Below are 13468 nucleotides of genomic sequence, written 5' to 3'. Positions count from 1 at the left end.
TCATGTCCGGCTCATATGTGAGTTCCTGACCATCAGCTTGGGTTGGAAGATGCCTAAGATTAGCCAGAGATACTCTGTGTCTTTTATCTCTGAGGATAAGCACAGCCTGGAGGAGATCACTTTGTGGTCTGCGGGGAGGGTGGTTTCCTCTTTCATCTTCAGTGTGTTCTGTTTGTGGTCCCACTTGGTAAACGGATAGCGGTGAATGAGGCTTGGAGCCCCCCCACAGTATGCACTGCCAGAAAGCTTTGGCCTTGCTTGCACTTAGGACTTCCCTCCTTCTTTGTAGGATGGATGAGGAGTTACCAGATGGGGTTGTCTTCAAAGACCACAACTTCTCCTCCGACTTGCTGAGACAGCTCAACAGCTTAAGGCAAAGCAAGATCCTGACGGATGTGAGCATCTGCTCGGGAGCCTGGGAGGTCCCTTGCCACCGCAATGTGCTGGCCTCCAGCAGCCCCTACTTCAAGGCCATGTTCTGTAGTCACTTCCGGGAGAGCAGAGAGGCCAAAGTGCAGCTGCAAGGCATCAATGCCACGACTCTAGAACAGGTCATCACGTATGCGTACACGGGAGAGGTGCACATCTCCGCTGCCAACGTCCTCCCACTGATGGAGGCAGCCGCCATGCTGCAGTACCCCAGGGTGTTCGAGGCCTGCTCATCATACCTGCAGAGCCAGCTGACCCCCGGCAACTGCCTGGGCCTGGTCAGACTCGCAGAAATTCTGAGCTGTGAGAGCCTGAAGAAGAAAGCCAGGGAGGTGGCCCTGACTTGCTTCCCGGAGGTAGCAGCATCAGCCGACCTGAAGGAGCTCTGTGCCACAGAGTTGAGACACTACCTAGGAGATGACGCACTCTGCGGAGAGGAGGAAGCGGTGTTTGAGGCCCTCATGGCTTGGGTCAAGCACGACCTCAAGACCCGGTGGCAGCACATGCAGGAGCTGTTGCAGCAGGTCCGCCTGCAGTACATCCACCCAGCCTTTTTCCACCACTTCATTGCCAGCGATGCGCTTCTCCAGTCCTCGCCCGCCTGCCAGGCCATCCTGGAGACAGCCAGCAAGCAGATATTCTCTTTGTACAGCCCCAGTGCCCAGGACTGTGAACTTCTGCGGCACATCCCCCCAAGGAACTCCTACCAAGACTTCCTCCTCCTCCTGGGGGGACGGAAGGACAGCCAGCAGACCACCAGGGACGTCTTGCTCTACAGTGTACGGACGGGTCAGTGGCAGAGCCTGGCCAAACTCCCCGCGCGGTTGTACAAGGCCTCCGCCGTCACCTTGCACCGCAGTGTCTATGTGCTTGGGGGCATGGTTGTCAGAGAGGGGAAGAGTCTCATCAGTAGCAGTGTCTACATCTTCTCTCTGAAGCTCAACCAGTGGAGGCTGGGGCATCCCATGCTGACAGCCCGCTACTCTCACAGGGGCACCACCCACAGGAACTTCATCTTCTCCATTGGGGGCACCGGAGAAGGGCAGGAGCTCCTGGGCTCCATGGAGAGGTACGACAGTGTCCATGATGTCTGGGAGAGCATGGCTAACATGCCAGTGGCTGTGCTCCACCCTGCCGTGGCAGTGAAGGACCAAAGGCTCTATCTTTTCGGGGGTGAGGACGTCATGCAGAATCCTGTGCGCCTTATCCAGGTAATCAGCTGGTCCTTCTCACCATGTTAATGCCAAGTGTGTGTGCACACAGGCACACACATACACACACACATATGTAAACATACCTAATATGATGACATATACATATACACAGTATACATATGAGTGTCTTCAGTTATATAAACATGCATTCACATGCGCATAAATAACAGCATAAGCACGCACACATAATTATATATAGATACACTGATATAGGCACATGCACATATATAATTGGGTATATATACATGCACACATACATGTGCATGTGTTCAGTCATGTGTACATTCATTCACATGAACATGTATAGCAAACAGTATAAATACACATACAGACACATATATGCATATATAATTATATGATATGCTCATATATGCATGTGCACATATATTGTGACATATGCAGAAATACATGCATATAATGACAAACATATGTGCACACTTCTATACACTTGCATGTATATGTGTGTACTTGTGTGTATATGCATTTGTGTGCACATATATAATAGCACATACATATGTACAGATGTGATAAATATATGTGCATATATGCATTCTTGTATATGCATATACATAAACATACCTGCATTATTTGTGTGCATATCCATATACTCTTACTTATCATGGCATGTACATATCTATGCATATATGCACCTATGTACATATGCACACATGCAGACATAATGGAATATACACATTTGCACATATACATACACAATTAATTTTTATTGTGAGACTAATACAAAGCTATGTCAAGTACACCTCCCCATCCACAAAGAGTTTGTCTTCACTTGAAGTAAAAATAACCTAGAAGTTCAGGCTGAAACATGTTTTAAAAAAATAGGACAGTGAAGTCCTAGTGGACATTAGTGGTACCATTCACCCCCATTACAAGTCTTCTGCACACCAACAAATCCCCTAGAACCTGACCTCGGGTCTGCTGAATCAAAATCTCTTTGCATGGGACCCTGGCATCTGTGCTTTATGAAAGTCTCTATGAGACTGTAAAGCACGGCTATGTCTGGGAACCTGGGCCTTAAATGACAGGAGAAATTCATTTCACTAACACAGTCTCTGAGCAGTGTGTTTGATAAAGGCCAACCAGAACAGCAAGTGTTGACCAGCCTCACGCAGGCTTCTAACAACTGCTCCACAAATGGTAAGCTTCCATTTACGAAAGAAGACCCCCAGGAGTGGACTCTGCTCCTCCATATGCTCTATACTGAGCACTGGCCACTGTAAAGGCTCTGGAGATCTGGGAGGAAACAGAAAATTACATTTAACTCTCAAGGAGTTGATAAGACAGTTGCAATTTGGAACCTGAAGATACAGGCGCTGAGAACTTAGGAGGTGTCTTAAATGGGACCAAAGAATCGCAAAGAACAGGAGGGTCCAGAGACTTTGAAGAAAACTCTGTGTTTGGCTTAGGCTGAGTTGAGCACAGAGAAGGAGAGCTGACAGATAAGGAGGAAGGGTGAGAGAGGAGGGAGACGTCAGAGCAGATGCTACGATGCTACGATGCTAAACTAAGCAAGCAGAGGGGCTGAGTGGGAGCGACGAGCTGACAGCTGAAGATGTAAGAGTTATCTACAGAGGGAGAGACGGATCCTGGGTAAGGGTCACATATCAGGTATTCAGCATATCAGATATTTACATTAAGATTCACAACAGTAGCAAAAATTACAGTTATGTAGTAGCCATGAAATAATTTTATGATCGGGGGATCACAACCTGAGGAACTGTATTAAAGGTTTGCAGCGTTAGGAAGGTTGAAATCCACTGCTCTAGAAAACTGTGGAGTAGGGACTGGAGGAGATCCAGGGAGGAGGGCTGGGAGAGTCTCCCAGAAGCCCAGGCAAAGAGGATAGACACCGAGCGGCTCTAGAGGTTACTTCCACAGCTTTCTGCAGCCCATACTCCCCATGACTGAGCAGCAAAAAGAGCCCCACTCCTTCCAGAAGTACCGTTCTCGATCCCACCCATTGAATAGAGCTGGCAGAGGCTCTACTCTGACCCTCAAAACAGATCCACCAGAGGACTTTTGTGGAAAGCTAGACATCCTCCCACTTCTCTTGACTGTTTTTCCAAATAGAAACAACAAATAGGCTGGTGACTTCACGCCGCAAAACTGTCACCAGTTCCCTAAGAATAAAATGCCAAGTTCAAATAAACTTCCAGTTAACAGGTCAAGAAATACAGAGTGCAACCAAACCAAGATCCCCACAAAGCCAAACAAATACAGACTTGGGAGTGATCCTTTTGTAGTACGGCCAAGGAAAGCCAGGAGTGGGTGGAAGCTTTCGTATGCATGCTTTCCTTACCAGCTTTGAAGTGGGCAGTCTACACACTTAAATACGGTTTAAATGAATGCTGAGAGTCACTTGATAAAGCAGGTTGGGTTTTCAGGCAGAGGCAGAGTCGATGTTCTTTCTAGCACTGTCTTTCAATGGCGTCACCGGACAAGATGGAAGCGTGTATGGTCCCTTTCTACCTGGCTTTTGTTCCACCTTTGCTTCTGGATAACAGACAGCAAATCCCAAAGCATGAGGGAGTATCACTTCCTACCTGGGCTAAACATCCTTTGTTACCTGGCCACAGTCTCTCTGAGGTACTGTGAGGACTGAGAGGAAATTATAAATCTGTCTCTGAGACCCGATACCAAGCTGAGAGAACAGAAGGTCAGGAGGCAACCGTCACTCGAGTAGAACGCAGCCAGCATTTGCTTTTCTTCCCAGGATCCCACATCCCAAGGAGTGTGTCACCAGAGTAGTTTCAGATGAAGCAATAGGGCTTCCCAGCCATTGTGACTATACTCAGCCTCCTCAAGGCTTCTACAGGAAAAAGGTAGGATGTGGGTCCTAGGGAGTCTTGGTCTCAGAAACATCCATCAGGGCACCTTAAGACAGCTCAACTGATTCTGGACTTGCCATCAAAGTCTGAACTGAGTTTGATTCCCAGAATTCAGTAAAGTAGAAAGAGAGAACAGACTTCACAAACTTGATCTCTGACCTCCATGCATGCCGTGATATGAGAGTACACACATATACACAAGCATACACACCATCATCATCATCATCATCATCATCTAACTATCAAGAAATGCCATACTCTCTCAACAGATCCATGACCCTGGTGATCAAAAGCATGGCCTCTGGATTGAACCAGAAGCTATCATTGCCACTCAGTCTAGCTAGGCAAAGTCACTCAGTTTCTGTGAGCATCAATTGTGTAACCTGAAAAACGAGGAAGAAATAGCGGCTGCCTGAAAAATGGTTTGTGAACGCCAACTTCTTCCTGCTACTTATTTATTTTAAAAATACAATTATTTTTATGTCTATGGATGTTCTGCCTACATATATATCAGGGCATCAGGCATGCTGTGGCCCTAGAGGTCAGAAGAGGGCATGTGATTCTCTGGAACTGGAGTTAAGGACATCTGTGAACCACCATGTGAACTGCTGGGAACTGAATCCAGAACCTCAGGAAGAGCAGCCAGTTCTCTTAACCACTGGGCCACCTCTCCAGCCCCTATTTATTATTTTAGAAATGCAGGCTTATGTAGCCCAGGCTGATCTCCCTGTGTAGCCAAGGACAACCTTCTGATCTCCTGCCTCTACCTCTTAGTGGCTAGGATCACAGGTGGCACCAACCACACCCAGTTTATGTGGTTCTGGGGATTGAAACAGGCCTTCATACATGCCAGTCATCCTCAGCCCCAAACTGTTATCAAAGAGTAAGAATAGGGTCTTTGATGAAGCTAGAAATTATATTTTATATGGAAAAGTTTCAGTGATAACTACTTTGTCGTTTTCTTCTGTAAACAAATAGGTTTTCATCTTCTTTTCTTACGTGGAGTTCATCCTTTCTCTCGTGTGCTAAATCTTTCCTATGACTAATGAGCTTACAATTGACATTTGAATTTTAAACTGGGGAAATCAACAGAAGAAGGGGTCATGATTTGATCTGCATCTCAGAGGATGGCTAATAAGTCTGCCTTCTCTTTGATTTGACTTCTTCTCTTGCTTCTCTTCTTTCTCAAAACCCTAATTCCTCTCAGGGACAAACTGTTCCAAAGCCTTCCTTACATAGCCTCAAACTTATTCTTGGTTCTATGACCCTCTTCGCTACACAGGGACATTTAGAAATATAAACATGATCTAGAAATAAAACATATTGGAAAAATAATTGGCTTCCTAAATATCCAAGTTGCTCCATTTCTCAGTAAAATAATCAAATATCCCATAAAGGTAATGAAATGCTTACCCCAATGCAGAACTCTTGGTCTGGTTAAGAAAAATACAGTCACTGTCTCATGGGGGTCGCATGACTAACTTCCAATACATTCTTCTTTCTGCCAGCAAGAGTTCATTTATTGATAGCAATACCTGCACTTTAAAACCTGAAAAGAAATAGAAAGAAACAAATCCATTTCTGATTCACCCTGTAAATGACTACGTGGGCCACTGAGATGGCTTAGCAGTTAAAGGTGCTTGTCCACAACCAAGGTTGTGGACCTGAGTTCAAGTCCTGGAAGAAGAAAACAGAAACGCAAAAGTTGTCCTCTGACCTCCACACTTAAACACACACACACACACACACACCACACTACATCAAACATCAAACATACACATTCTCTGTCTGTCTGTCTCTCTCTCTCAATCTTATAAAAATGTAATAAATAATTACTTTTTTACCCTTTTAAAGACATTAGCTTTAAAATTTGGTACAATGATTCTGTTTCCCCCTCAGGTTTACCACATTTCCAGAAACACATGGTTTAAGATGGAGACGAGGATGATCAAGAATGTGTGCGCCCCCGCAGTGGTACTGGGAGAAAGGATTGTCATTGTGGGAGGTGAGTGAACAGGGACTGACTGTGGGGAACAAACCTGGCAGCTCTGCGGGGAAAGTGGCTGCTGACAGACAAGGCAGGTCTTCCGGAAAGCACATCCATCCTCTGAGGAGAGTGTGCAAAAGAGGAAAAGCTATTCACCTGGAAGCTTCTTCCAGTCTCGCTCTACAAACAAGAGATGGAACTGTACCCACTCTGCAGAGCTTTTGCTGGGATAGAACGTATTGTGTGGCTAAAGCTGGCAGGATTGTTCCAGACACAGTGAAGAAGAGATGCTTCCTGGAGTTACGACTAGCTAGGTGTAGTGGCTCACACCTATAATTTGAGCACTTGGGAGGCTGAGACAGGAGGATTGTCACTAACTAACTAACACAGAAGCCAGTCTGTATTACAGAGTGAGTGGCAGACCAAACTAGTGTGAGATCTTGTCTCAAAAAAATGTAGTAAATAATAACAATAATAAATAATAATAATAATGATACTATTAATAACAACAACAATGGCTACCAATGCATCATTTCTCTGTAAATGAAATATATATATATATATGTCTGGTTTAGAGGTCAAAGAGACCTGGGTTTAAATGACTATCATTAAGAGATTATATACTTTTTGTAAGTTACTCATCTTTCAATGTCTTGGTTTGCCTGCCAGTAAAATAGTAACCCTCAAAATAACTTCCTGCCATGGGAATCCATTTCTGTGTTCCCAAAGAAGTTCTCCTTCCCTGAATGGCAATGTCTCTTGGGCCACGTAGGAGAGATGAAAATGCCAACCGGGCTGCAAAAGCCCCTGGAAGGCAGAATCTGCCCCTACTCTACAAACAACTCAGATGGCTGCCTGAATTTGGACCATAGCCAGAGAGATCCAGATGCCAGTCTCAGTTCTTCCACATGCCAGGCCACAGCAGGGTGCCTGAACACCCAGGCCTTGGTCCAGAATCCCACCCTTGTGTAGGCAGGGATCAGGAAGCATGCTGCAACCTCTGACCCAAAGCCCCGGGTGAGCCACCCATCAATGTCTGTGTTATTCCATTTTCAGGTTACACAAGGAGGATTCTTGCTTATGACCCTCGGTCCAACAAATTTGTCAAATGTGCAGACATGAAGGACCGCAGGATGCACCATGGGGCCACAGTGATGGGGAACAAGCTGTATGTGACAGGTGGGCGGAGGCTGACCACGGACTGCAACATTGAGGACTCAGCCTCCTTTGACTGCTATGACCCCGAGATGGACACCTGGACGTCCCAGGGACAGCTACCTCACAGACTCTTTGACCACGCCTGCCTGACTCTCCAGTGCATACCCCACACAGCCAGCCTCACATGAAGGCCACGGGAACCTATCTCGGTTAAAATGCTGTGTGATGCAAGAAATTGCAACCCAGCTCCAAAAGCCTAGAGCTGATGGAAGTCAAAACTACCACTCTCTACAGAGTAGTTAAAAAAAAAAAAGCCTGTGGATGCTTTTCACGCCTACCTCTTGAATCAATGACAGAAATTGCACTATGATAACAGGGAAGGTCTATATCACATCCCTCCAGATGGAAGTGGGGTTAACTACTTGATTGACAGCCCAAACTGCATGGAAAAGACAGAGGATGCTTCCCAGAGGAACAAAGAATTATGGACATGAAAAAAAAGAATTATGGACGTGGATGGATGAACACACACACACACACACACACACACACACACTTGCCCAGGTCATCCTTAACATCCAGAATGGGAGGGCTAGCCCAAGAGGACCCTTAGAATCACTCAGGTCAGTTGTCAGCATGTAAAGCTATTATGGCTATGACTGTGTATCCCTACATTCTGTGCATATGGTACATTGAAAGTAGGCTCAGTTCAGTAGCTGCCTAGGGACTGTAAAATTATACTGCAATGAAAAAGAGCAGAATGCCAGATGATCTTTTAAAACTGCAGAGTTAGTGTGAGGTTTCATTTCAATAAGTGTTATGAGAACGACTTTTCTGGGGACAGCCAACAGATTCCTCAGCAACAACAGCAACCATTGCCCTATGGATGTCAGGCCTGGCCCTCCCTGTGGCCCCTTTACTTCCAAGTGCCCCTCATACTCACTCAATGCCAAGCTCATGGAAAAGCTGAAGTACCCATAAGAGGCTCTCAGTGAGGCCCGGATGAGATAAGCACAGGGAAGACATTTGGAAACATCATTGAGTTCCATTCAAGATGGATGCACAGGGGTTCTCTTCTGAAAAGCATCCTAAGGTGACCTCTTCACTCAGCCTGGTGGAGAACTAGAGTCCTGTTCTGCTGTGTGCCCTGAAGACCACCATGGCTTCTCTCTTCCCCGTCCTGTCCTGGCCAATGCCAGGCAATCTCAGGGTGTAAGCAAAGTTGTTTCCCACCCACAGAAGCATATGGAATAAATTTCGCCATTCTGTGTTGCATGCTGGAATCTCTCTCTCCCTTCCCAGTGTTGCAAAAGCTTCTCCTTTCTTTGTGCTTTCACCTCAGGCTCTTCATGGGGGTAATTTTGTGGTCCAGGGGCTCTACTTGCACCATTGGCTCTTCCCCTTGGTCTGCTGCCCCTTCTCTAACTCCCTCCCCCTTTTTGAAAAAGGATTTCATGTGCCCAGGTTGACCTCAAATACACTATGTAGCCTTGAACTTCTAATCCTCCTGCCTCCACCTTCTGAGTTCTGAGATTACAGGTGTGTGCCATCATTCCTGGCTTATGCTTCACTGGAGACCAAACCCATTGTACATGCTAGACAAGCATTCTACCAACGAATCCATTTTATTTGAAGATTTTTTAATCAGGCTCTTTGTCCCATCTCTTCTTGAACACAAACTTGGAAAGGTACCCTGTGATGTGAACACTGCCCAAATAGTCCACTTTCATTTCCTGCCCACGTCGACTGACCACTCAGCACATCACTGCCTGCCCTCCACCTTGGACTACTTTCCTCTTCCCGCTTCTACAATGCCTCTTGCTCTTGCCTCACTATGGCTCAGTTTTGTCTCCCCATTTTCATGACTGTTAAATGGGGTTATGGCTGAAGTCTCAGTTCTTGGGCCATTTCTTGTATCATCTCCCTCCTTGGATGGGTGAATCCATAAGATATATGGAATTATATATTATCCTCTTCAGACCTCTGCAGGCACCAGACATTCACATGGTGTTCATATATGCAGATAAAATACACATACACATAAAGTATGTGTATGTGTGTTTAAATAGGTCATTCCTGTTTAGAATTTTCTCAAGCCTTTTCAGTTCATACAGGTGAGTGTTGCAGGAGGCTGCTCATTTGTTCCCAGCCGCTTAGACCCAAAAACACAGAAACCATATTATTTAAATCATTGCTTGTCCCCATTAGCTCTAACTTCTTATTGGCTAACTCCTACATATTAATTTAACCCATTTTTTTATTAATCTGTGTATCACCACATGGCTGAGGCTTACTGGCTATCTCTGTCCATCTCTGGAGGGGCTACATGGCTTCTCTCTGACTCTGCCTCTTTTCTCCCAGCATTCAGTTTAGTTTTCCCTGCCTATCTAAGTTCTGCCCTGCTATAGGTCCAAAGCAGTTTCTTTATTCATTAATGGTAATCACAGCATATAGGAAGCACATAAGGATATGGTAAATCCAAATCTTAATTGTATTCTAGTCGTATTGCCTTGCAGAATTTCTCCACAGGAATTTTAATGCAGAAGGATGATATTATCTTAGAATAGATCTTTTCACCACATAAACCAAGGGAAAAAATAAAAACCTATGTGGAAGAAGTCTCTGAATTAATTTTATAAATGCAGCAGAGATTATAGCTCCTTTTACTACTGATGAAATAAAAAAGTTATGGGAAGACAATGAAGCATGCAAAGAGCTTTTGCTAATTTTCTGGGAGAAATTAATAGCAATTATCCCAAAAGCAATAGACTTAACCTTATAAAGAGAACTTCTTGGATTCTTCCCCGAATTGTAGGTGATGCACCAATAACCAGAGCCTGTGCATTTTATACTAATGCAAATAAATCTGGGAAAGCAGGTTACAAATCAAAAGAATTAAGTAAGGTGGAATAAAGCCCTTATAATTCTGTCTAGAAGGCAGAATTATATGTTATTCTTATGGTACTAAGGGATTTTAAAGAACCTCTCAATATAGTTACTGATTCACAATATGCAGAAAGAGTTGTCTTGCATATTGAAACCACTTAATTTATACCACATGATACAGAATTTACTTCATTATTCATTCAGGTGCAAGACATAATCAGGAATAGGCTTTGTCCTATATATGTAACACACATCCGATCCCATATGGGTCTGCCAGGTCCTCTAGCACAAGGTAATGCAGAAACTGATCAATAGTTGATTGGAAGTGTGTTGCAGGTCTATCCAACCATATTAGTCTGGAAGCAGTCCACAGGTTCTCATCCTCTGCGGAAACAAAAGAAGAATCTCTTTTCCAAAGCAACATATCCTTAGATCCACATTTGGAAGTTATGATACCTTTAGAACATATATGCTGGTTTAGCTTAGCAGCCCATACAATGAAATATCTCTCTGTACATAGAGATTGTATTCTGCCTAGATAGATAATCTTCAACCACTTGAAGGATATGTAAAACATAGCCTTTAAATAACTTAGGGTTCTGTTGACATGAGACATGATTGCTCCTGACAGCACCAATCTATTCCCGAGAGAATGTTGAGCACTGAAGACACTCCACTCAGAGTTTGTTTTCTTCTTGGCATAATTGGCCTTTGGGCAAGGAACTGCCCATGCCTCAACCACTGACAAAGTACACGGTATTTGGACTGGATAAACAGAACACAAGAAACGGGACAGCCAAACCTTGTCAAGACAGGGTAAGACGGTTCTGAAAACTTTTCTGCCTCTGAAAATGGTCTAATGGCTAGGCCTTAGCCAAAGTTGGTTGTTTCAACATTGCAAATGAGACTTTGGGTGATTTCTCAGGTAGCCAATTGTCTCCATCATATACTGCTTACTTTGGAAGCTGCTTGATTGCACTTCCTGCCTGCTCAAGTGATATTATCTCCCTTCTCAGGACTTTGATGGGGTTGAGGATTAGATTGTCGTAGTTACCTTCCTCTTATGGTTTAGCCAAGCCTATTTATGATGCAAGACTTAGACTCTTTGGAATAGAACGTCTATTAAAACATTTATCATGTGTCCCTTGCTTAATATCATTTATGTTGGCTGTAATTTTATACTTGATATCTGTTCCTATTGTATATAGTTTTGTATTGGGTTTGGATTGCTCTTATTTATACAAAAGGGGGAGGTTATGGGAAATCTTTGCCAGTCAATTATCTTTAAGAAGTGGGGTGTATGGCCTAGGTGCCCTCTGTCTCTGTGGTTCCCTTGCAGCATAGCTGAGCTTGGACTTCTTGTTCCTCTTTCATGAGTTTTCCCCTTATAATAAATAAAAATATAATTGTTTTATTTTTAGCTAGCCTGGTTATTTCCTGAATTGAGCTAGCTTCTACAGGTGAGCTTCAGAGACTGGCATCAATCTTCAGAGCGCACTGCAGGCTCTCCACTCCTGTTTTAGACCTCATCTGCCATCATGCCTCTGTCTTTCATTTAGCAGAAGCCGTACTGCTCTTCACGGTTGTGCATCCCAGGCATCCAAAGCAGCCCCCTTCCCATGTTCACAGTTGCTGTCCCTTCTTATGGGAAATTCTTTTCCCCAGACCTCAACCTACAAGGTTCACTTCCACCTCCCCAGATCTCTGTTCAGAGTGTCTTCATTTCCTGATCATCTATCCATCTATCAATTCATCCTCCCAGGGACATCTCTAAAGCAGATTAAAAAAAAGAATACCCCAGTCCCTTCCTTGTGACTTCTCTGGGGCAACCCATCCACCCTCATCTCCTGGTCAATCTCTTAAAGGAACAGGCGCTTTCATTCCCTCTCTATATCCCTCCTTGAACAATATATACAGCTCTGTTTTGCTGGTCGTGTTACTGTCCAGCTCAACATTCTTCAGAATTTCCCAATCTTTTACCTACCCTCTAGAGCCTTCCAAAATCCTTATGGCACCTGCCTCAATCTTTGCTATGCCCATCACTGCAATTGCCTCTACAGATAAAAAGATCTCCTAACTTTACCCGCTGTGATTTCAATTCATACCTTACACAGCAGACTAAAAGATACTGCATCAAGGAGGCCCTCTGCATACTGTTCCCCTCTGGGACTTGGGTCAATTCTCTAAATGCCTCCATTATCTCTTATACTTCCTCTGGAGAGCCCATGGTACTTAATGCCAATTGTCAACTTGGCAGGATCTAGAATCATCTGGTAGACAAACCTCTGGGCATGTTTGTGCAGGAGTTTCTAGATTGAATTAATTAAAATGAGAAGATTCATCCTAAATGTGGACACCAACGGTCCATGGGTTGGAGTCCTGGACTGAATAAAAAGAAGAATGCCAGTGTTCATCCCTCCCTGCTTCCTGATTGCACGTACTGTGTGACCGGTAGCTAGCATGACTTCCCCACCATCATGGGTTGCACCTTCAAACTGTGAGCCAGAGCAAACCCTTCTCTTTTAAGTTGTTTCTGCCAGATGTATTGTCATTGAAACAAGAAAAGTAACTAATAAAGACCCTCATCTTGTGTGCCATGAATTGATGAGCCTTCTCCCCTCTATTATCTGTTCTGCTGTCTTCTGCCTTGCCATGGCTCTCTCAATGACTGTCATGTACATTGTAGATCCTCTATAAACACATAATAAACTAAGATTTTGGTAAGTGAAGAAAGCCATTAGATCCACAGCATCTCTGAGATCTCTCTCTCTCACTTTCTCTTTCTCTCCCTCTCTCCCCCCTCTGTGTGTGTGTGTGTGTGTGTCTGTCTGTCTGTCTAGCTCTCTCTCTGTCTCTCTGTCTCTGTGTGTGTGTGTCTGTCTGTCTCTCTCTCTGTCTCTCTCTCTGACTTAGAGGGAAGTTTGTGTAGGTGTTGAATAAAGGCCCAA

At 44.5% G+C, this 13468-nt stretch overlaps 1 protein-coding gene across 1 annotated transcript; it reads left to right on the top strand.

The window, feature by feature from the left end:
* The first annotated feature begins 290 nt into the window (after positions 1-290).
* Klhl38 (kelch like family member 38) lies at positions 291-7822 on the top strand. Its single transcript, XM_038341195.1, has 3 exons — positions 291-1640; positions 6389-6494; positions 7533-7822. The coding sequence occupies exons 1-3, from the start codon at positions 291-293 to the stop codon at positions 7820-7822; spliced, it is 1746 nt and encodes a 581-aa protein (XP_038197123.1).
* The last annotated feature ends 5646 nt before the right edge of the window (positions 7823-13468 follow it).

The sequence above is a fragment of the Arvicola amphibius genome, chromosome 9 (assembly GCF_903992535.2).
Source record: "Arvicola amphibius chromosome 9, mArvAmp1.2, whole genome shotgun sequence".
NCBI classification, from domain to species: Eukaryota; Metazoa; Chordata; class Mammalia; order Rodentia; family Cricetidae; genus Arvicola; species Arvicola amphibius.
This window is presented reverse-complemented; position numbering and strand designations above follow the sequence as displayed.

Bases quoted from the DNA above. Each gene is read 5' to 3' on its own strand.
- Klhl38 (XM_038341195.1), top strand. From the start codon at position 291: ATGGATGAGGAGTTACCAGATGGGGTTGTCTTCAAAGACCACAACTTC. The intron at 1,641-6,388 runs GTAATCAGCTGG...TTTCCCCCTCAG, and splicing joins ATCCTGTGCGCCTTATCCAG to GTTTACCACATTTCCAGAAA. The intron at 6,495-7,532 runs GTGAGTGAACAG...TTCCATTTTCAG, and splicing joins AAGGATTGTCATTGTGGGAG to GTTACACAAGGAGGATTCTT.